General features: G+C 40.0%; 3 protein-coding genes across 5 annotated transcripts in view; 1 reads left to right on the top strand and 2 right to left on the bottom strand.

The window, feature by feature from the left end:
* The window catches only part of vta1 (vesicle (multivesicular body) trafficking 1), a 47,408-nt gene extending 46,065 nt beyond the window's left edge, over positions 1 to 1,343 (bottom strand). Inside the window, exon 1 of the mRNA XM_021611986.2 lies at positions 1,113 to 1,343. Coding sequence (XP_021467661.2) covers positions 1,113 to 1,203 — 91 coding nt within the window. The 5' untranslated portion in view covers positions 1,204 to 1,343. The remainder of the gene's footprint in view (positions 1 to 1,112) is intronic.
* A 332-nt stretch (positions 1,344 to 1,675) lies between these two features.
* Positions 1,676 to 6,321, bottom strand: gje1 (gap junction protein epsilon 1). 3 transcript variants are annotated; one of them, XM_021611983.2, is made up of 3 exons: positions 6,054 to 6,321; positions 4,525 to 4,707; positions 1,676 to 4,120 (listed from the first exon to the last, which is right to left on the bottom strand). In XM_021611983.2, exons 1-3 carry the CDS (start codon positions 6,081 to 6,083, stop codon positions 3,725 to 3,727), a joined length of 609 nt encoding a protein of 202 aa, XP_021467658.1. In that variant the 5' UTR covers positions 6,084 to 6,321; the 3' UTR covers positions 1,676 to 3,724. The 3 variants fall into 3 exon arrangements, with proteins under 3 accessions (XP_021467658.1, XP_036840947.1, XP_021467659.1); XM_036985052.1 differs by lacking the exon at positions 6,054 to 6,321 and adding an exon at positions 5,203 to 5,469; XM_021611984.2 differs by lacking the exon at positions 6,054 to 6,321 and adding an exon at positions 5,139 to 5,453 and having other exon boundaries at positions 1,677 to 4,120.
* Positions 6,322 to 7,563: 1,242 nt separating this feature from the next.
* nmbr (neuromedin B receptor) lies at positions 7,564 to 21,363 on the top strand. The gene is made up of 3 exons (XM_021611982.2): positions 7,564 to 8,051; positions 14,061 to 14,406; positions 18,735 to 21,363. The coding sequence occupies exons 1-3, from the start codon at positions 7,651 to 7,653 to the stop codon at positions 19,116 to 19,118; spliced, it is 1,131 nt and encodes a 376-aa protein (XP_021467657.2). The 5' UTR covers positions 7,564 to 7,650; the 3' UTR covers positions 19,119 to 21,363.
* The last annotated feature ends 485 nt before the right edge of the window (positions 21,364 to 21,848 follow it).

The following is a 21,848-nucleotide window of genomic DNA, read 5'->3' as shown; positions in this document are numbered from 1 at the left end:
TACGATTAATGAGAATGGCAGGAAAGATGAACCCTATCACTATTCTAGTGATAACATTGCATTGGACGGCAGCTAGCCTTATGTGTTAGACACTACAGATGTACTGCAGCCTAGTAGTTCACTAAACTATAATGTTTTCAAGATTTTGTCAGAGAGTTTAGGACTCCTGTCAGCTCCCAGAGCTAGCCTATAACAAAGCTTAAGCTCAGTAGGCTAACAAAGTGTTAAATCACCCAGATGACGCAGAGACAGTACAGTGCCTTGTCGGTCACAGCATTTTGAAAGAAAACGTCCTTTGTGTAAAATAACTAGCTAGCTAACGTTAGCTAGCCACAATCCACCATAAAGCAATTAGGCTGCGCTTGATAACAACATAGCCTAGTCATAGACCATGTAGTGGCACTGAATAAAATGTGCTTGCTAAGAAAGGGTCAAGTAAAGTAAGTCATTTGTACACGTTTCTAGACTTGAGAAAATATACCTATTTTTATTTTCCTGTCTGGCAAGCTAGATATCAAGCCAGGCTCTGGGGCCAGACACTGGTCACATGAACTGTGTCCCTACCATAGGCAGCTGGCAACGCCTTACAAATGAGTCATGCTATACCACAAAGCTTACCATATAGTTAACTGGCATAGCCTTTTTCACAGAATGTGACATAGTTAGATAGAGTACTCTTATAGTACTGTTTGCAATACACTAGCTAGCTAACAATTAGTTAGTTATGAATACTATGAACCTCGACTACTTTTGATAAAGCCGACTGAGAAGTCAGCAAAGTTAAGAAGTAAACATTTGTTAGGTAACCACTAACATTAGTAAGACTGGCAGCAACAACAAAAAAGGGTGTCGAAGTTGTAGTTAGCAGCTAACGTTAGCTACTGTACCTCTGGTGTTATTGTTGTTATGATTCCATAACTAACGTTAACTAGCTATAGTTAGATAAATGACATGGCTGGCTAGCTATCGACCACATACGTTATATTCACAGAACAGTTAGCTAACCAGCGATTTGACGGTTCATGTCCCCCTAATGGAGTTGACAGCTGAACATAAACGGACAATAATGGCAAGCTATCCGAGTTGGCTAGCAAGTAACGTTACAAACTCACAGTAGTAAGCCACGACAGGATCCCTCTTCTCATGTTCCTGTGCGGTTCTTAGATAGTGTTGAATGGCTTTTAGCTGTGGTGGGAGCGCCATCTCTAATAATGTAAATACACTAGCTAACTATGGCAGATTAGTCAACATTAATGGAAATGTGGCTTGCTAACTAGCTGGGTCTCAACAACAATGCTCATCCTTGCGCAGAATTCTTCCGCTTTCGTGTTCAATACGTTTAGCGCCATCTGCAGGAAAGGAGGACTGTCAAAGCAAAATGGCATCATATTGACATTGACAACATATTGATTACTGTGTGAGCCTATTGCAATGCGTTCCATGGTGATCTTACGGGTTGTGCGTAGCCAAAAATCTTATTATGATATAAATGGAATGAGAATCAACGAGAATTATGGCATATTTGTAGTAAATTGACATCAAGGATCTGCATGCAGCTTATAGATGGGTAGGTAAGTTTTTCAACACCACAATGGTCCACTGTGATTAAACTGCATATAGATTTTTCCCTAGACTATGCGGAGTCGCCAGAAAACGCTAACATCCGTTTTTCAGGGATACAAAAAAAGTAGCATCATAGCACCACCTCTAATAAAATAAAAAAATCTATCATCTCACCGATACTTTTGAGACATAAGAAAGTGTTCAAGCTTTACCTAAAAAGCAGCACAGACAGATTTTTCAGAAACAGCACATTGCAGAACAATATTGTCTGAACATAAGAGGGTCATAAAATGTGCCCCTTTTATTAAACAAATGTGAAAAGTTGTATGCATTTTTATGAAGTACATATCGGAAAGTCAAAACAGACAAACTAGATGTAATGAAATGCATTTCAATTACCCTAAGAAAACTAAACAATGCAACTAAACATTAGTTAAATCAAAAACATACAAAACAAATAATATGTCCTTGTCGTGTATTTCATGATGTAGGATTAATTACTTTGTCAGCTAGATATTCATAGTTTCATTTAAACCTGGAGTTTCTGATTAATAAAGATGAACCTGAAATTAGCTCAAATCAAGTTAACATTTTTTTTAAGCATACGATCCGCAGAATTTCTGACTGAGTGTATATCGGAATTAGCTTGCTAACTAATTGATCCCACTTCCCAAAAATACTCCTCAGATTTACTGACAACCAAATGAATGTCATTGCTTCTTTTAACAGTTACCTCAGCTTATTGTACAAAATGTAAGAGGCAAACATTAAAACCATCCATCTGTCACAAATACCAGAAAGTAGTGTGCCATATTGTACCTGAGATGATACATTTAGCTGAAAATAATAACAAAAGTTGGATGGATGCCTGATAATAACTTACAGATACAAAACAAAAGAGGTAATCATTTTCAGTACGGCTACAACACAGGGTTAAATCAAAAGCATTATACTACATGCTATGAAAAGGGTTTTAAAACAGTCAAATATGGTTTATCCATACACACTGTGACCAGCGCACCTATCAGCAATTACACTTAAACCTACAGTGGTTTGTAGAACTGAATGATACATCTGAGAGCATGGAAACCCATTTTCTTTAACTGTTAATGATATCATTCCTATTTACAGTATTTCAAAACCTTAATTTAGTAATCATCAAAGGAGATGTTCCAAAATCGTTCAAATTCAAACTAACTTGAGCAACTTTATATACTCCGGTTCTTCAGTGAATACACATTTTCTATTAAAGGAATACTTCAGGATTTTGACATTTAGGCCCTTTATCCACTTCCCCAGAATCCAATGAACTTGTGGATACAATTTGTTTGTCTCTGTGTCCAGTATGAAAGAAGTTAGGTTAGTTTTGCGAGTCAGTGCTAACTAGTGTTAGTGAAATGACTGGAAGTCTGCTAGCATGCTAGTAGATACCCATAGACTTCCAGTTACTGAGCTACTTCCAGTTAATGATGCTAGTTAGCAATGGCTCGCAAAACTACCTCTAACTTCCTTCATACTGGACACAGAGACATAAAAATGGTATCTGCAAGTTCATCTGGCTCTGGGGATCTACATAAAGAGCATCAATGTCAAAATCCCAAAGTATCCCTTTCATAATTTATTATGACCTGAACATATTAAACTATTGAAATCAAATCTAAGCTTCATTAGGATACATTTTTGCCTGCCTTTTCTCATCTGTAGGCCTAGTTCAATGCCTTAAAATGAACCCATTTTTAGCTTGTATCGTAGGGTATTAGGATGTTAACCTTGATGACATGACATTGGCCATATGTTAAACTGGACAATTAGACAACATTATATGTCTTTAGGCCCCTAAGAAGACTACAACAATGCTATAATACTTTTCACTGGGTACAAGTACTATAATCTTTCATAACAGGTTTCTTTCTTACTTGGGCCAATGATTGAAAGCTGCATACGATACAACTATATCCTTAGCCTACTGACAAAAGTAGATTTAAATCTGTGTTACTTGATTTTAACAATGGGATTATGGAAAGAAGTGTCTTTGATTGTCAACTCCCAACAAAAAAAGCGGAGGTATGTCGTTTTCGGCCTTTGTGTCCATGTCAGACCTGGATTAGACAAACAGAAATTTGAAATATGACCTAGAACTCTGTAGCAAATAACACACAGGTCATTGATTGGTCAAATAACCTAATCTCCTACAGAGTATCTCAAATATCTCAGCAACACACAGCAGCAACGTGATCACAGTGAAAGTGTACATTGCACTTAAAAATATGGTCTTTTCAAAGTGTTCCGGCACCATGCATTTGGTGATGTTGAACGTCTTTTCTAGGGCACTGGCATCACACATGTAGAGTGGGTGAACCTGGAAACCAAAGAGATGGCTCTGTAGCCAAAAAGCGATGACTTCCAGAATAATTCTTAGCAGGACAGAGATGATGTAGAAGACGGTGTATATAGGTCTCTGAAGGATCTCCTCCTGGTCAATGTTTTTACAGGCAGCATAGAGATGAAATACAGCTCCAGGGACTAAAACAGTTACCAGCTGCAATGCCCAGAATACCTTCAAGCAGAAGAACATTATGGTTATGGTCAGATGAGTGGAAAAACAACCTATTCACAAGTTCACATTCAATAACAGCTCATCTTTGAGTCCTGTCTGGTCATTACTTTGTTATTCACATTGAATAAAAGCATATCTTTGAGTCTGTCTTTTCATGACTGGAATAAAATGTTTTGTCATTTGAATGGATGATGTGAAATGTGCACAACATTCCTTTGTTCGCATATCACCATGGCATAGCGTGCAAATTGGTGATCTCTGATTCTTTACCAGTACCATTGATGGGATTAGTTCTCAAATGAGCACTGTTTTTAGCTGATTCTGACAGATTATAAAAGCTTTCTGAATAGTTGAAGAGATGGACTTTCTCATGTGAAATCATTTAATGCAGGAAGCACTCTTACCTGAGGTGTTATAGGCCTAAATTGGTTGTAACAGTATAGGTTTAACTCCCTCCTGTCTGGATCGCAGCTGAAATGGAGCGCTTCATTGCCATACACTGCAAAGCCCAAGACGCCCAGAAAGAACATCCGAACAGAGCCAAAGAACAGGGTGTGGAACTGGCCTATCACCGTCGGAGGCCTGAGCTAAAACACAAACAACACACAAACACAGAAAAAGGCTTTAAAACAGCATTTGTTTGTAAACAAATGTTTTTAATTAATGTGTGAAAACTGATTGAGGAAGCATAAGTATGATTGTAATTTAATGAATTACACAAACTATCAAAACAGCTTGGAAAGGGAGTAATGAACAGATGAAACGTTTGGAATGCATCCTCTTCGACAAGAGCAGATGGACCAAATATTATCCGATTTCAACGGAACAACTACAAACATGCTTATAAATCAGTAATGCATGGAGAATGGCAGTAATAGGGTCATATTTCAACAACACACATCTATTCAGAGAGTATGACATTTTCTATATTTACACTCTTATTTAATTCTGCAACACATACAAGTCTATCCAGTCTATTATGCTACAGTCAGATAGATAAATAATTCAGAGAACTCACTGGGCTCAAAGTGACCACGACCATCGTCCAATATTCTATATATTCTTGGTATCACCATACTTACACATCCTTCGTAAAAGTTCTTAATGTAGTTTAAAGACATGACTTTGCTGCTATTCTCCCAGTTCAATTATATTGTAACCCGTGGCCCTCATTGCCAATATGCTGGCATCAGGCAAAGCCCACTATAATTCTGAAGCTCCTAATGACCTTTTTGCCGCTGAAAGCCCTTGTCAATGCATATTTGTCTTTTATCCGCGGTGCCTTCATCAATTTACTCACTCAGTAGAAAAAAACACAACAGGAAAGGGAAAACAAAGGCACGGGGCATGTGGTCGGCTCATAATCCCCATTGAACTAAGTCAGCGAAAAAACTTTTGTAGAACACAATGGGGGAGAGAAAACAAAATAGTACAATACAATAGTGGCACCTGAGGGCACGCTATTTTGAGCTTCCAAACGAACAATTTGAGATGAAAATGGTGTTTGAAAGTTAGTTTTAGCACTACATCTAAAGAATTGTAATGTCAATTTCCACATCATTTCATGGATGACAATTGAAATGACAATTGCAAAGAAGTGATATAGGACCTAGTAAAAAACTTCTGACAAAATATGAGTCAAAAACAAAATATTTAAGCTAATGTTCTATCATTTTTATCATCTTGAAATATATTAACTCAGAATACTGTGACATATTTTATCTGACTTGAGGCACACGAAAAAGTTATGAAAATAACTTTACGCAAATTCTCCCTGTTGCAACATCGCGGTACACACCCTGCACTGTACATTTCTTATGGAAGATCATTCACCAAATTGTCCCAGCCTCGGCGAGCAAGAGCAAGAGCAAACACACAGCAGACAATAAACGACATAATAAACAAATAAGGTAATAAAATAAAGTTCACACACCAACCATAATCCAGGCGGAGTGCTGTTCATTCCCCCTCTCAATCAGAGCTTGGGTCCTAAACTCATGTCACTCTTGCGCTCCCTGGGAGGTACCTGCTGGAAGAGTACCATGATGGATGCGTTTCTTTTACTTAAGGTGTTCTTGTGTCAGAGATCAAACAACAAACCAAAAAGCAAAGCATCAGTGAGATCAGGCATTTGTGGCAGTCAATAGAGAGCATAACGGACAGAGGCACTAATTACCTAAATAAAGCTAACACTGTCCCACAAACATCCAGTCAGAGGGTAAGTGGTCAACACGACGACGCAAGCGCTTAGCTGTCGCTGTCCTCATCCGTCAGCGTAAAGCCACACAGCCTACCGGAGGGAAATACCCTAAACAAGTGCGCTATATAGTTTATCATATGGGATAATAAAACTATACAATTTCATAATAGACTCGTTTTTATTAAATTCAAACATAAGCACTAAGCACATATGCATATGCTATAACTAGAATAGCCTACAACTACATTAACTAGATGAGTGGTTTGAATTTGAATCCGTTGTACGCACAAACTGAGAATAACAGTAGCCTAGACTTCATTGATTATGTACATTCTCAATGGCACATTGGCATTTAAGGCAGGTTTTTCTGTGATAGGATTACACCTACGAGATTTCTAGTCCTTATCATGTAATTAAAAACACTTTAAAATACAACTCACAGCCATACCCATTTCCATTGGCACTGTAGACTCTCTCTCTCTCTCTCTCTCTCTCTCTCTATCTATCTATCTATCTATCTATCTATCTATCTATCTATCTATCTATCTATCTATCTATCTATCTATCTATCTATCTATCTATCTATCTATCTATCTATCTATCTATCTATCTATCTATCTATCTATCTATCTATCTATCTATCGCTGTTTTATCACTTCAAATTGGCATTGACATTCGCCTTTCTTTCGGCTTTTATTTAACCGCTGTGTGGGGAATACTCCTGATTACGTATTTATTGGATTTGTACCTCCACTCACTTCCCCTGGCGGCTGGTGACTCAAATAACGACATCATACAGCTCCTACAGATAAGGGCTGGCTGACAATGAAATACCTGTGCAGGAGATCAATATCCCGCTCAGTTTGAGAGGTTTCCGTTTCGAAAAATGACATTGGATTTTCCTTAGTAGACTCAAATAACAGTTCATCCTACTTCACAAATGTTTTCAAGCACAGCTTTCTGAACGTGAAATGGGTATTTGGTGGTGCTTGTTTAATTAATGAAATCCAGTATAACCTATTAGTTGATTCCGTTTATAGTCAATCAAATTTCCACTATGAAATAGTATGTGAGTAACCTTGACAATGGTACACATCATATGCAAAACTGGTGTGAGTAATTTTCCGTCATCGGTGCTGTATGCGTGTTGAAAAAGTGCCTCCTTCTTTTGCGCGCCAGTCAGTGTGGCTTCAGTCGTGCGTTTTAGCACCCCGGCCGTTTCAGCACTTTGTTGGAGGGACAGCTCCCGCGCCTCAGACCTGCTTTGGCAGATGGTCAACATCTTCCGTGCCATTTCAGCAGTGATCATTGTACAAATCCCCGAGTAGCAATGGACGACATTTTAAATAACTTATCTTTTACGGGACATTCTGTCTTTTATAACTTTACTGATGATTGGATACCTGATGGAAGGGAAACTATTGATTTTATTATACGATGTGTCATACCGACTGTGTATATTCTGATCATAACGATTGGGTTGTTGGGGAACATTACCTTGGTTAAGATTTTTATCACCAACAGTGCAATGAGGAGCGTCCCCAACATATTTATTTCGAGTTTGGCAGCTGGGGATCTTTTGCTTTTGGTCACTTGTGTTCCAGTGGACGCATTCAGATACTTCTTTGAGGAGTGGATCTTCGGTGTTGTGGCTTGTAAACTAATTCCGGTCATTCAACTCACCTCAGTCGGAGTCTCAGTGTTCACTCTCACGGCTCTCAGCGCTGACAGGTAAGATCAATAGTAGATGAATGGGAAGTAATCTTATTGCCAATATTATTGTTATGTATACCTAATTGCAAATGTTAAGAATAATTAACATATGTAATTCATAATGATTCATCAATTGTTATGATTATTTTTATTGACAACACAAGTTTTATCATAATTCAATGCTGTGTAAATGTCACTGACAAATCTGTGGATATTTTGATTGACAAACCAAGTGTGGCCTCAGAAATGTTTAAAAGGAATAAAATAGTGTACACCTGCTGGTTGTATTGACTTCAATAAGCCTGATTTGTGTTATATTGTTTTATTCTGGAGAGACACGGTTAGAATGGCCATTTATCTTCCCTGGAAGTAGCAGCATGAATGCTGAGATTAGAACAAAAATGGCACTGTACATTTGTCAAATCACAAGAATAAGAGTATTTTGAGTTTATTTCCAAAACACTATATCCACACATTTTTCACAGTTGTGTTTTTTCAACATAAATGATTGCTTATGAGTACCTTCTTGTGTGTGCAAAATATTACTTCATAGATTTTAGGTGTGTATTAAATGTTTTTTTTCTTCTAACAAACGCTATATACTGTATATTCTTTAGCTGGAATGGAATGTTCATATGCTGAATATGTATCTGTGATATGTGGTTGTCTCAACTAGCTATCTTAAGATGAATGCACTAACTCTAAGTCGTTCTGTGTCTGCTAAATTACTAAAATGTCAAATATTAATGTTTTACATAGATATCTCATATTACTGTATTTATAATTTTTTAAATATATTTTTATATTGATTTCACAAATATATCAATTGTACAGTTCTTTATAAAAAATGTAGTTTTTTGTTACATTTGACAGTGTAAAACCTAGCAGTACTACTTATTTCTCTGAGAGTTAGGCAGATATACTGCGTTGAGCAAAAAAACATGTTTATTTGTCTCGCAAATACCTGTATGTCATTAAACAACCCCATGCTATGATTAGATAGTGAAAAACACAAAAATCTCTTTCAGAAGTTCTTTAAACATTTCAGAAAATGTACACTACCAGTCAAAAGTTTTAGAACACCTACTCATTCAAGGTTTTTTAAATTTTTAAATTTTTAAAACTATTTTCAACATTGTAGAATAAAAGTGATACATCAAAGCTTTGAAATAACACATATCTAATCATGTAGTAACCAGAAAAGTGTTAAACAAATAAACATCTATGTTATATTTGACATTCTTCAAATAGCCACCCTTTGACTTGATGACAGCTTTGCACAGTCTTGGAATTCTCTCAACCAGCTTCATGAGGTAGTCACCTGGAATGCATTTCAATTAACATGTGTGCCTTCTTAAAAGTGAATTTGTGGTATTTCTTTCCTTCTTAATGCATTTGAGCTAATTGTGTTGCGCCAAGGTAGAGGGTGTATACAGAAGACAGCCCTGTTTGGTCAAATACCAAGTCCATATTATGGCAAGAACAGCTCAAATAAGCAAAAAGAAATGACAGTCCATCATTACTTTAAGACATGAAGATCAGTCAATATGGAACATTTCAAGAACCTTTTAAGTTTCTTCAAGAGCAGTCGCAAAAATCATCAAGCGCTATGATGAAACTGGCTCTCATGAGGCCTGCCACAGGAATGGATGACCCGTAGTTACCTCTACTGCAAAGGATAAGTTCATTAGAGTTACCAGCCTCAGAAATTGCAGTCCAAATAAATGCTTCACAGAGTTCAAGTAACAGACACATCTCAACATCAACTGTTCAGAGGAGACTGTGTGAATCAGGCCTTCATGGTCGAATTGCACAATAATAAGAAGAGACTTGTTTGGTCCAAGAAACACGAGCAATGGACATTAAAAGGTGGAAATTTGTCCTGTGGTCTGGAGTCCAAATTGGAGACTTTTGGTTCCAACCGCTGTGTCTTTGTGAGATGCGGTGTGGGTGAATGGATGATCTCTGCATGTGTATTTCCCACCGTAAAGCATGGAGGAGGGGGTGTTATCGTGTCGGGGTGTTTTGCTTGTGACACTTTTTGTGATTGATTTAGAATTCAAGGCACACTTCACCAGTATGGCTACCACCGCATTCTGCAGTGATATGCCATCCCATCTGGTTTAGGCTTAGTGGGACTATCATTTGTTTTCAACAGGACAATGACCCAACACACCTCCACAATGTGTATGGGCTATTTTACCAAGAGGGAGAGTGATGGAGTGCTGCATCAGATATCCTGACCTCTACAATCCCCTGACGTCAAACAAATTGAGATGGTTTGGGATGAGTCGGGACCGCAGAGTGAAGGAAAAGCAGCCAACAAGTGCTCAGCATATATGGGAACTCCTTCAAAACTGTTGGAAAAGCATTCCAGGTTAAGCTGGTTGAGAGAATGCCAAGAGTGTGCAAAGCTTTCATCAAGGCAAAGGGTGGCTATTTATTTTGATTTGTTGAATACTTTTTTTTTGGTTACTACATGATTCCATATGTGTAATTTCATAGTTTTGATGTCGTCAATGTAGAAAATAGTAAAAATAAAGAAAAAACTGTGCATGAGTAGGTGTTGTAAAACCTTTGACTGTTAGTGTATATATAGTGTTTTGAAAATAAGCTCTTCATGTTGTGTTCCATAAAGAATGAGGGTGGCAAGCCCAGTTCAGTTGTATTCAGTTATCATCAGGCATTCAGGAGGAGTCATACAGAATAATCTGCACAGTGCATAATTTACTGTCTGAGTGTGTATGATTAAAAGGGCAACCATGCCTGAATCTGTGTTTGGGACCTTAATTTGACCTAGCAGACCATCCCCCCCCCCCATACCCTCACCAAGACCACTGATGCTTGGAGACAGCGACCTTCTCAAGTTACCATACTATATCCCTACAAATAACCTGTCTTCTGGTATTAAGAGCTCCTACCTCAGCTAAAAGTTAACTAGTGTCATGAAAATACCTGGTCTGACTCAGGTCTAGACATCAATATGAAAGTATAAATGTTTTATTATCATATTAAAGTCCATGGGATTCTCTGATATAAATAATACCCATTGTGCATGGCATTATAGCAGTCCCAAAAAATGGTACAGTGCTTTCTAATGACCCTTTTTATGACACAGAACGTAATATAGAGCTCTATCAGTTGGCGGAAAAGTTTTGCTATGTCAATTGTCACTGGAGATGACCATGACTTTTGGCCATCCCTGTCACTAGGGGCCATATGGTGAGATTGCAGTCTACAGCTGTTCTCTCTATGGTTTCCCTAGTCCAATTCAGCATGTCATTTTGTGCTGAAGAGCAATGAAAATACGCCATTTGTATGCTTACTCGATGTGAGGGCTTAAATCATTTTATCTTGATAGCACTCACCTGGGCAATGCTCCCAAGCATGAAAACACAATAAAGTGGGATTACTGTGGTTTGTTCATGTAAATTCAGACAATAACCCATCCTTGTTTCTTTCTGGTGCGGTATCAATGTGTCCATTTTCTTTGCTTGTCTGTTGCTGCCTGAGGCAGCGTGGTCTATGACTATGGGAGATTTCTACACGGGCAGAGGGCAGCCGAGGCTGCTGGAACAGCACAGTCAAGGGCAGTGTACAAACCTCCAACTGCCAATCGAGATTCTCCTCCGGACCAGACATTTCAACAGCAGAAATATCGTTAGAAAACAGTCAGGATGTAACGAGATTCGTCTTCCTCTGACGAGGAGTATGAAGGATCGGACCAATATGCAGCGTGGTACGTGTCCATGTTGATATTTATTAACATAGAACACCAAAAACAAAATAACAAGGAGAACGAACGAAAACGAAACAGTTCTGTCTGGTGAAGACACAGAGACAGAAAACAATCACCCACAACTAAAATGGGGAAAACAGGCTACCTAAGTATGATTCTCAATCAGAGACAACGAACGACACCTGCCTCTGATTGAGAACCATACCAGGCCAAACACATAAATACTACATATAAAAAGGAACATAGACTACCCACCCCAACTCACGCCCTGAGCAAACTAACACAAAGACATAATAAAGGAACTAAGGTCAGAACGTGACAGTACTCCCCCCTAAAGGTGCGGACTCCGGCCGCAAAACCTGAACCTATAGGGGAGGGTCTGGGTGGGCGTCTGTCCGCGGTGGCGGCTCTGGCACGGGACGTGGACCCCACTCCACCATAGTCTTTGCCCGCTTCAGTGGCGCCTTTAGAGCGGCGACCCTCGCCGCCGACCTCGGACTGGGGACCCTTGCAGCGGGCCCCGAATAGATGGGAGACTCCGGCAGCGTCGAAGTGAAGGACGGCTCTGGCAGCTCCTGACTGATGGGCGGCTCTGGCAGCTTGGAGGAGGCCTGGTGCCGGATGGACCGGGCTGTGGAGGAGCACTGGAGCCCTGGTGCGCAGCCTTGGCACCACTCCTCCCGGCTGGATCACCATTTTAGCCCGGACCATCCAGAGTGCAGGCACAGGTTGAACCAGGCTGTGGGTGAGCACTGGAGATCTGGTGCATACCACTCCCTTAGGCTCAATACCCACATTTACCCGGCATGGGAGGAGCGCAGGCATAGAACGCACTGCACCCTCCCAGCTCCTCGGAGACACAGCACGCAGAGCCGGCGCAGGATACCCGTACCGGAGACCAAACACACTGGACTGGCACAACACGGCCTGGCTGGATGCCCACTCTCGCATGGCACTTGCGGGGGGCTGGCCTATAGCCCACCGGGCTATGAGCACGTACTGGCGACACCGTGCGCTTGACAGCATAACACAGTGCCTGACCAGTACTGCGCTTCTTCCGGGAAGCACGAGGAGTGGGCTCAGGTCTCCAACCTGACTCTGCCACACTCCCCATGTGCCCCCCCAAAAACATTTTGCCGTGCTACCTCTTCATATCGCCGCCGCTCAGCTTTCGCTGCCTCCAGCTCTGCTCCTCTGACGAGGAGAGACAACAAACGACACCTGCCTCTGATTGAGAACCATACCAGGCCAAACACATAAATACTACATTGAAAAAAGAACATAGACTACCCACCCCAACTCACGCCCTGACCAAACTACACAAAGACATAATAAAGGAACTAAGGTCAGAAAGTGACACAGGATGTGGAAAATCTTCTAGCATTGGAGCAACAAATCTCTTTATGCCCAAAAGAGCGAACATCCTCTGTTGCACCCGCCTTTCCTATATTTCTCCCCATTGTTTAACTTAGCTGAACTTCTGCTATTCTATACACATAACACTGAGTGTTGATTTACATGGGAGATCAGGCCAAAGTCTAACCTATACATTTGTTTTATTGATCAGCTTGTAAACATTTGGGTTTATATCAATGTTTAGATGCACTTTGGCAGCAGTGCAGAAACACATTGTTGTTTCAGTTAAATCTTTCAAATTTAATTTACGGGCAATTATTGGAACCCTTGATCTCAATCGAAGGATATCATTATTTTGGGTGTGTTACGGTCAGGACATTCATTCGTTAGCTAGTGCAATCATCATGCACTCCATAGATCTTTCATGTGTATGTAAAATATCCCCTCTAACACTCCAGAAAGCTTCTATTCGGTACTCATGGACTCAGAAATGCCTTGTCTTTGTCAAAGCCTCCTAAAGTTAATTAGATTAATTAAATATAATCACATAATTGACATTTGATTTTAGACAAGGAAATTAGAACAGTAAGGACAGCTGGCCATTTAATCCCATTTGCATGGAAAAGACTGCTTTGAATCTAATTTCATTATTAATATGAAAATGTCAGTAAAGGCTTTCCATTAACGTTAATTAGTTTTATCTACAATAATGCTTCACTGAGGTTGAAAAAGGTTTGGAGAGTCTGAAAAAGGTTTTGTGAGTCTATTATCAATGTGTGAGTTGCAGCGAACCAACAAATAATTAATGATCATATCTGTCTATCACTGCCTCTGAGTGTCATGTCTGTCCTGATCCTGGAGTTTTGCTGTAGCCTTTGACACCAAGATGAAGCAGCATTACATTTTTTGGTCTGGTGTTGTTGTGTTTTCAGGTACAAAGCCATAGTGAATCCTATGGACATCCAGACATCCAGTGCTGTGTTCTGGACGTGTCTGAAAGCTGTGTCCATCTGGGTGATCTCTGTCCTGCTGGCGGTGCCCGAGGCCATCTTCTCCCAGGTAGTACACATCCAGGACAAGAACGTGACCTTCACCGCCTGTGTGCCCTATCCCCTCTCCAACGAGATGCATCCCAAGATCCACTCTGTCCTCATATTCCTGGTGTACTTCCTGATTCCCCTGTGGATCATCTCTGTGTACTACTACCACATCGCCAGGACGCTGGTCAAGAGTGCTCACGACATGCCTGGGGAGATCAGTGAGCACACTAAAAGACAGGTAGGTAACAACAACAACATCCTGTTACTGCCTGTATATCAAACAAGCCACGAATGAGGTTTGACTGTTACAGTAATGGTTATCAGGAATGGCATATTAAGAACATTAGGTAACTTGATGGATCCATTTGAATTGGAAATGTGGAATATCTCATTCCATGCTTTTAGGGTACAACACATCTGTTGTTTGATAATACGGGTGTAGGGAGCATACATCGCATTCGGGAAGGATTCAGACCCCTTGACTTTTTCCACATTTTATTACGTTACAGGCTTATTCTAAGATTGATGAAGTAATTTGTCCCCCTCATCAATCTAAACACAATGGCCCATAATAACATAGTGACAACAGGTTTTTAGAAATTTTTGCAAATGTATTAAAAAACAAATAAAAAAAATACCGTATTTACATAAGTATTCAGACCCTTTGCTATGAGACTCGAAATTGAGCTCAGGTGCATCCTGTTTCCATTGATCATCCCTGAGATGATTCTACAACGTGAGTTTAGTCTACCTGTGCTAAATTCAATTGATTGGACACAATTTGGAAAGGCACACACCTGTCTATATAAGGTCACACAGTTGACAGTGCATGTCAATGCAAAAACCAAGCCATGAGGTGGAAGGAATTGTCCATGAGCTCTGAGACAGGATTGTGTCGAGGCACAGATCTGGGGAAGGGTACCAAAGAATTTCTGCAGTATTGAAGGTCCCCAAGAACGCAGTGGCCTCCATCATTCTTAAATGGAAGAAGTTTGGAACCACCAACCAACCACCATGGCTGTCTGGCCAAACTGAGGGGAGAAAGGCCTTGGTCAGTGAGGTGACCAAGAACCTGATGGTCACTCCAGAGTTCTTCTGAGAAGATGTGAAAACCTTCCATAAGGACAACCATCTCTGCAGCACTCCACCAATCAGGCCTTTATGTCAGGGTAGGCAGATGGGTCTGAATACTTTCCGAAGGCACTGTATGTAGGTCACATGAACCTTGGGGCTTGTTACATGAAATCCAGTAACCAGGTTTCCTGAAAAAGACCAAAAAATTATTGCATGTTATAGTGCATATTAGGCTAGAGTGCACATTTGAATTCAACGAAACTGAACAGTATCGCATGTTTTCTCGCTACACAGGATTTGTTTTATTTTTGACATAACCCCGGAACCCCAGTTACAGGTTTTAATGTGAAGAGGCTCCGGGTTTTAATGCAAACATTTCCATTTGTAGTCAAATACACCAAGTAAATATTTTAAATGTTGTAAAGGGCAAGTGGAGGACCATGTCAAGATGTATCACTGATCGTTGCATGGATGCCTGAGCTTTACTGTCTACAGAGGTAATACATTATAGATCAGGGGAAGGAGGAAGTCAATTCTAAATGTAAGCAATGATCTGGTCAGGTACATTCATTTGAGCGTCCATTGACCAAATAACATTAAATCGGACGCTGCTTTGCTTTAATATTTCATAAAAGGTTAAGAACTTCTAACTAGTCATCAGACAAATCCAGATCAGTACCCAACCAAGAGCATGAGTAAACATATATAGTCCTATACCAAAACCCATACCCAGCTTCCAATCAATGAGAACCTGACTCAGACCTGACCTGAATCTAAGTCATAATATATTCAAGTAGGTGCTTGTTGACACTGGCCAATGTGAGGCTATTATCAATAATGAGCAATGCATAGTAAACATTATTGATGAGTGGTGCTGGAAGGCCTCCATGTGTCGTCTTATTCCCAGCTGTGAGGCAATAAGAGACCCGAGACCCAGCTATCCTCTACAGTAGATACCCAGTGAATCTGGTATAAATCTGTGCGACACATGAAAATACGAGAAGCCTGGAGGATGACCAAATCATAGAACCTTCAAATGCACATTAGCTTTTACTGTCTCTGCCTCAAAGTAATCCCCGGCACTATATCCCCACTAATCAAAGTTATTGTCTCCAGATTTGTTTCTGTGCATTTGTATTTCAAATCAAATTAAAGGACTTAATCATTTGGGCGAGCAATTAAAATAGAAGAACAACACAGACTATTGACGCTGTGGTTGTGTACATCTCCTATTAGACAGGGCCAGGGGGATTGGGCTGCAGAGGCTCAAGTCTCATTTAGAGGAAAACTCTGATAGCATCTGTCTCTACTGATAGGCATTTAAAGGTATTTAACACTAATTATATGACAAGTGGCATTAGCCTGATGAAAGACGGGAGAGAGAGAGAGAGAGAGAGAGAGAGAGAGAGAGAGAGAGAGAGAGATTTGCAGACCCTAAACACATGATTCTGGTAATTGTTTGAGACATTATTGGTTGAATCCCTATCTATCATGTCTAACAGACATGCATTTCGGAAAGACAGTTTCTATTCATGGCTTTATGAAAAGCTATAGTAACAGTGGTCTTAAAGGGAAACTTCACAATTTTTCAACTTCCTATTCATCATCTCCAGCACCACCCCAACATCAACATGTGTGAAAATTGTGCGTTTCTGTTTTGTAGAAGAAAGATGCAGGAAAATAAGTCTTTCCAATGATGTCATCGGTGTGAATCGTGTGATTTTGACCATTTGTGAGTGTGCATTGCCTACTAATTGTCTACTAATTGGTTGATGATGTCATTGGAAACAGTTACCTTTCTCGAAACTTTTTACTACAGAACAAAGAAACACGTATTTTCACATATGTTGATGTTGGGGTAGTGCTGGACATGATGAACTGCTGTACGGTACATTTTCCATAAAGGCCGTAGAAAATAGGCTTTCCGATTATCATCTAATCTGTATTTATTTTAAATCACTTTGGAATAGAGTATGGTCCCTACAATGGTGTTTGCAGATTTACAATTGAATATGAACAATGACACCGTCCAGGCAGACACTGCTAGTAAATATGATTTCAGACGTGATATGTATGACCGTAAACATACAGTCCAACCATCTCCCTATGCCAGGGGTGTCATTGTGCTGTTATGATATGCAACAATCGCTCTGGAAGAATTCATTTGGCATGCTTTCTACACAAAAGTAGGCTAACACACAAAACACAGTGACAGCATAATCAAGACAATATTAGTTAAGCCTCCTGTATTTAGAACTATGGCCTTGGCTACAGTCTGTTAACTTTCCCCGGCACACAGTTCCATGCATAACACTCTCCTTGTCGGCTGGAGAAGTTAATAATAGGAATAGTTTATAATTCATACCCCACACTTCTTGCAGAGACCAGCAAATACAACAGTGAATAACATATTGTGGCGTGATAACAACAATGTAGAGGATGACATGTTTGACTATGAAAGATTGTTGATACTGGGCCGAATCATAAGCACAGTTATTTCATTTGGACCTCCATATCAATATAAACCATCTCTACTGTCTAACTAACCAGACGTAACAGCTTGCTATTGACTAAGATTCTAATACATTTCCGAATAATGTCTGAAGTCCAGTTCAACACAGGATATAGAGTGCTGATCAGAAGAAAAGTTGCTGACAAGTTAGTGGATTGTTCAGGTTTTTGTTGAGGAACCTAAAAGGATTGTGGGCAGAGTGTCAGCATCACGTCTTGACAGCTGGCTGCCATTGAATGGCGAGCTAAATCATGACAATTACCCAGGATATAAAACCAACCCAGTCTTGCGTTTCAGAGCTCAATCTCCTGTTCACTTCACTGATGGTTCAAATAGGATGACAGCAGTACTCAGAAGCTGTTATCTGTGCTGTTTGTCAGACACTCTATGGGATGACATGTTGATTGGACTGGACCTTCTTGTTTGACATTTCTGCTCATACGATAAAAGGTTATGACAGTACAGACATCTTTGACCCTTCTGAAGAGTGCTGACTGCAGGGCACTTAAAGTACTGGTGGCTCTTGTTTGTTCATACTTGATTGGTGTCTGGTACATACTGTATTGATACTAAAGGACAATAGCCATACTACTTGTAGCCTGTAGCCTGTAGCCTGTGCACTATTATTCAAAATACAGAAGAGAGTGATTTGGACACATTTGATTATTTATTATTTATTTGGACACACTGTATTCTGTAATCCTTCTAGAGGGAAGCCTTCAGTATTTTGTATTCTCTAGTCGTTCTGGAGGGAGGCCTTCTGTATTTTGTATTCTCTAGTCGTTCTGGAGGGAGGCCTTCTGTATTTTGTATTCTCTAGTCGTTCTGGAGGGAGGCCTTCTGTATTTTGTATTCTCTAGTCATTCTGGAGGGAGGCCTTCTGTATTTTGTATTCTGTAATCCTTCTGGAAGATTGACATGGCTTTATGTTATATACTATGTATTTTCAAACACTGCATGTCTTTTTTTTCTTTTCCAAGATGGAGACGAGAAAGCGGCTTGCCAAAATTGTTCTGGTGTTCGTGGGCCTCTTCGCTCTCTGTTGGTTCCCCAACCACGTCTTGTACATGTACCGCTCCTTCAACTACCGTCAGATCGACTCCTCCCTGACCCACCTCATCATCACCCTGCTGGCCCGGGTGTTAAGTTTCTCCAGCTCCTGTGTCAACCCGTTTGCCCTCTACCTGCTGAGCGAGAGCTTCCGCAGGCACTTCAACAGCTCACTGCACTGCAAGAAGAAGCCCCACCACGAGCGCAACACCAGCTACCTGCAGAGCACCTCAGCCATAAGAATGACCTCCATCAAGAAGACCACCCCTACAGTCATCAATGGACATGGCAACAGGCAGGAGGTCTCTCTGTAGGTTTAGGAGGGGTAGGAGTGGCACTGAAAAAAATATAATGTGCAAAACTTTACAAGGTGGACTATTCTGAAAAGGACATGCATGTGTGCTCAACAGAAAATGCTTGGCTTGAAGCCGCCTTGTCTATACATTTCCCACAATGCTACATATTGCTGCAGATGAGATGGTCACATATGAACTGAAAGTATTGAACTGAACATGTTTGTCAACAAATCTGCCGTAAATACTGGTATCCACAATGTTCCACTTTTCATGTTTTTTGGTCAATCTGATGCATGTATCATTTCACAGAGTTTGTATAGATATATTGTATGCTGTCTGTAACACATACTAACCAGACTCCAAACCTAAAGAGCAGGCAATTGCTTTTACGACAGGAAATCTGTCCATGCACTTAAAAACAACATTATAATGGCTCCCAAGGGGGCACGGGAGTTAAGGGTAATTTCAACAAAAATCATAATGTCCCTTTAAGTAATTATTTCCCTCAAACATCTGCCTGAAAGTGGATAGAAGTGCCAACGCATACAGAGGGGACCACAGGAAATGTATGCTGGAAATGAAACCAACATTTACCAAGTGTTGATGGGAACCTGCATGCCACTATTTCAGGACCACTAGATGATAAACACCATACACATGTGTTCATGAGATATATATTCACTTTGATAATGCCATTTCCTGTGCTATGTTTGAATGTTTATCATCAGATGCTCAATGTGACACCAATGTTTGCTGTTTTGTTAAGTAAAACGTGTCCCAGTACGTTGAACTTCAAATGCTGCAACAGTGCTGTAGATTGTTTGTATAATATTGTGTTGTTATTTTGCAAACTTTGACCATTCCATGCACAGCATAGCTTCATTGAACATGTAAAGGAATAAGCTCTAAGAATAGTGTGCTTTCTGAACATGATTAATCATGCTCAATTACAGTCAATTACATTTAAAGACATGCTTTGGAAACTAGTAAGTATTTTTAAACCTTTGGGCTGGATGTGTCAATGTGTAGTTCATTCATACATAATCTATGAGCAGAATTACTGTCTGACCTCAATAAGCCACGAAATCCCTCATTTGAAAGCGACTGTTTTCTGTAAACTGTAGGCTCCATTTTCCTACATTTACCCCCACGTGGGCAAGCTCCGTAGCAATTTGAGTTCAGTCAATGAGTTTCAGCCCTTTGCCATTTGAGTGACAGTTAGCAACGCGCACACACAGTAGAGTAAGAGATAGAGAGCAATGACGTGTAGCACATATCTGTACACTTGTGACGGAGTATGCAATATTCGGGGGGACCCTTTTTGGCTCCTGAGTGCTACTTTTAGAACTACTGGCTAAGAAGTATACAAAAGTACCAGATAATATCTTTAATTACACTTATCACTCAGGAGATCATGATTACTGGATTAAACCAGCTAACACTTTACACATTAACGTCCTCAATCAAATCTCTTCCTCTTAAACAGAAAATCGGACATTTTTTAAACCAAATCAATCTGTTCAATAGGCTGCATTTACATAGGCAGCCCAATTTGAGTCTTTTGCTCAATTATTGCCAAAAGAGCTGAACTGATGTGGAAAAAGATTAGAATTGGGCTGCCTAAATGCAGCCTTAAGTGACATTTCCTGATACACTGATCTCAAGTGATAAGTCAACAGGTACCTCACTGAAAAGAGGTCTGTGTCCGTAACAACAGAGAAAAGTAAATGGCTGAGTCTACAAGCTATTTTCTATCGTCTGTCCCCTTTTCAGTACCATGGAAATATATCTGTGTTATTCTACCCTAGTTCTCGACTCCTTAATCTTTTGTGATACCTTGAAACACTATGTACAATGTACAATGAAAAATGAATTTTGTGTTTGAAATTCTTCATCATATAAAAGACCTCGTCGCTATCAACGCAATGTGATACTACGCCCACCTCCTAATTTCTGTGGATTTACAATGTTTGTTGAACTGGAACGGGATCCTCCAAGGCTCCTGCTGTTTGTCTGTGTGATAATATATCCACAGCATGTAATACCATCACAACAAATGTGAAAGTATGTCATGTTAAATGTGCCAGGTGAAATTGTCTGTGAACAATTGTAATGTTATGATATGTATGCTTTCATTCAAATTTGTTCTGCTTATGAATTACATATTATTTATGGAATATTGCTATTTGACATGCAAATATATACTTTGTGTTGCTATTACATTATTACATATAATATAAATGTGATGCAATTAATAAATTCTACTCACAAGATTTAGCCTGTTGGGTCTGTGGTGTCCATAGATGTTTGTCTGTATGCATATTTCACATTCCTCCCCAACATGCATTAGTCTTATTTATTCAGGACCATGCCAATGATAAGGTGAGCAACCTGTCTTTCATCATTTCAGAGAGCGCATGCAGTCAGACAAGAGAGACATAGCAGAGATAATGGATTTGTTGTAAATAAAACACTCTTTTTAAAGGGGGCTTTATCTCCATCTACCAGGCCTGATTTGGTTTGAAATCGCAGTGGTTCATCTTGTTTTCATTTCCTTCGTCGTTTTCTGAATAGGGTGATTCCCAGTGCAAACACGGTGGGCTTATAGCCATAGGAGGTGGGAGGTCGATGTCCTGATACATGAATATACTGTATGTCTGCACTGATAGAAGTAGAGGGAAATATATAGAAACCTGAAGTCTCACGTTGCCATACCTCCAAAATCACGTCGTTGTCATGCCTCCCTTG

The sequence above is a fragment of the Oncorhynchus mykiss genome, chromosome 8 (assembly GCF_013265735.2).
Source record: "Oncorhynchus mykiss isolate Arlee chromosome 8, USDA_OmykA_1.1, whole genome shotgun sequence".
Classification (NCBI taxonomy): Eukaryota; Metazoa; Chordata; class Actinopteri; order Salmoniformes; family Salmonidae; genus Oncorhynchus; species Oncorhynchus mykiss.
The sequence above is the reverse complement of the archived record's forward strand: the minus strand, read 5'-3'. Positions and strand labels throughout refer to the sequence as shown.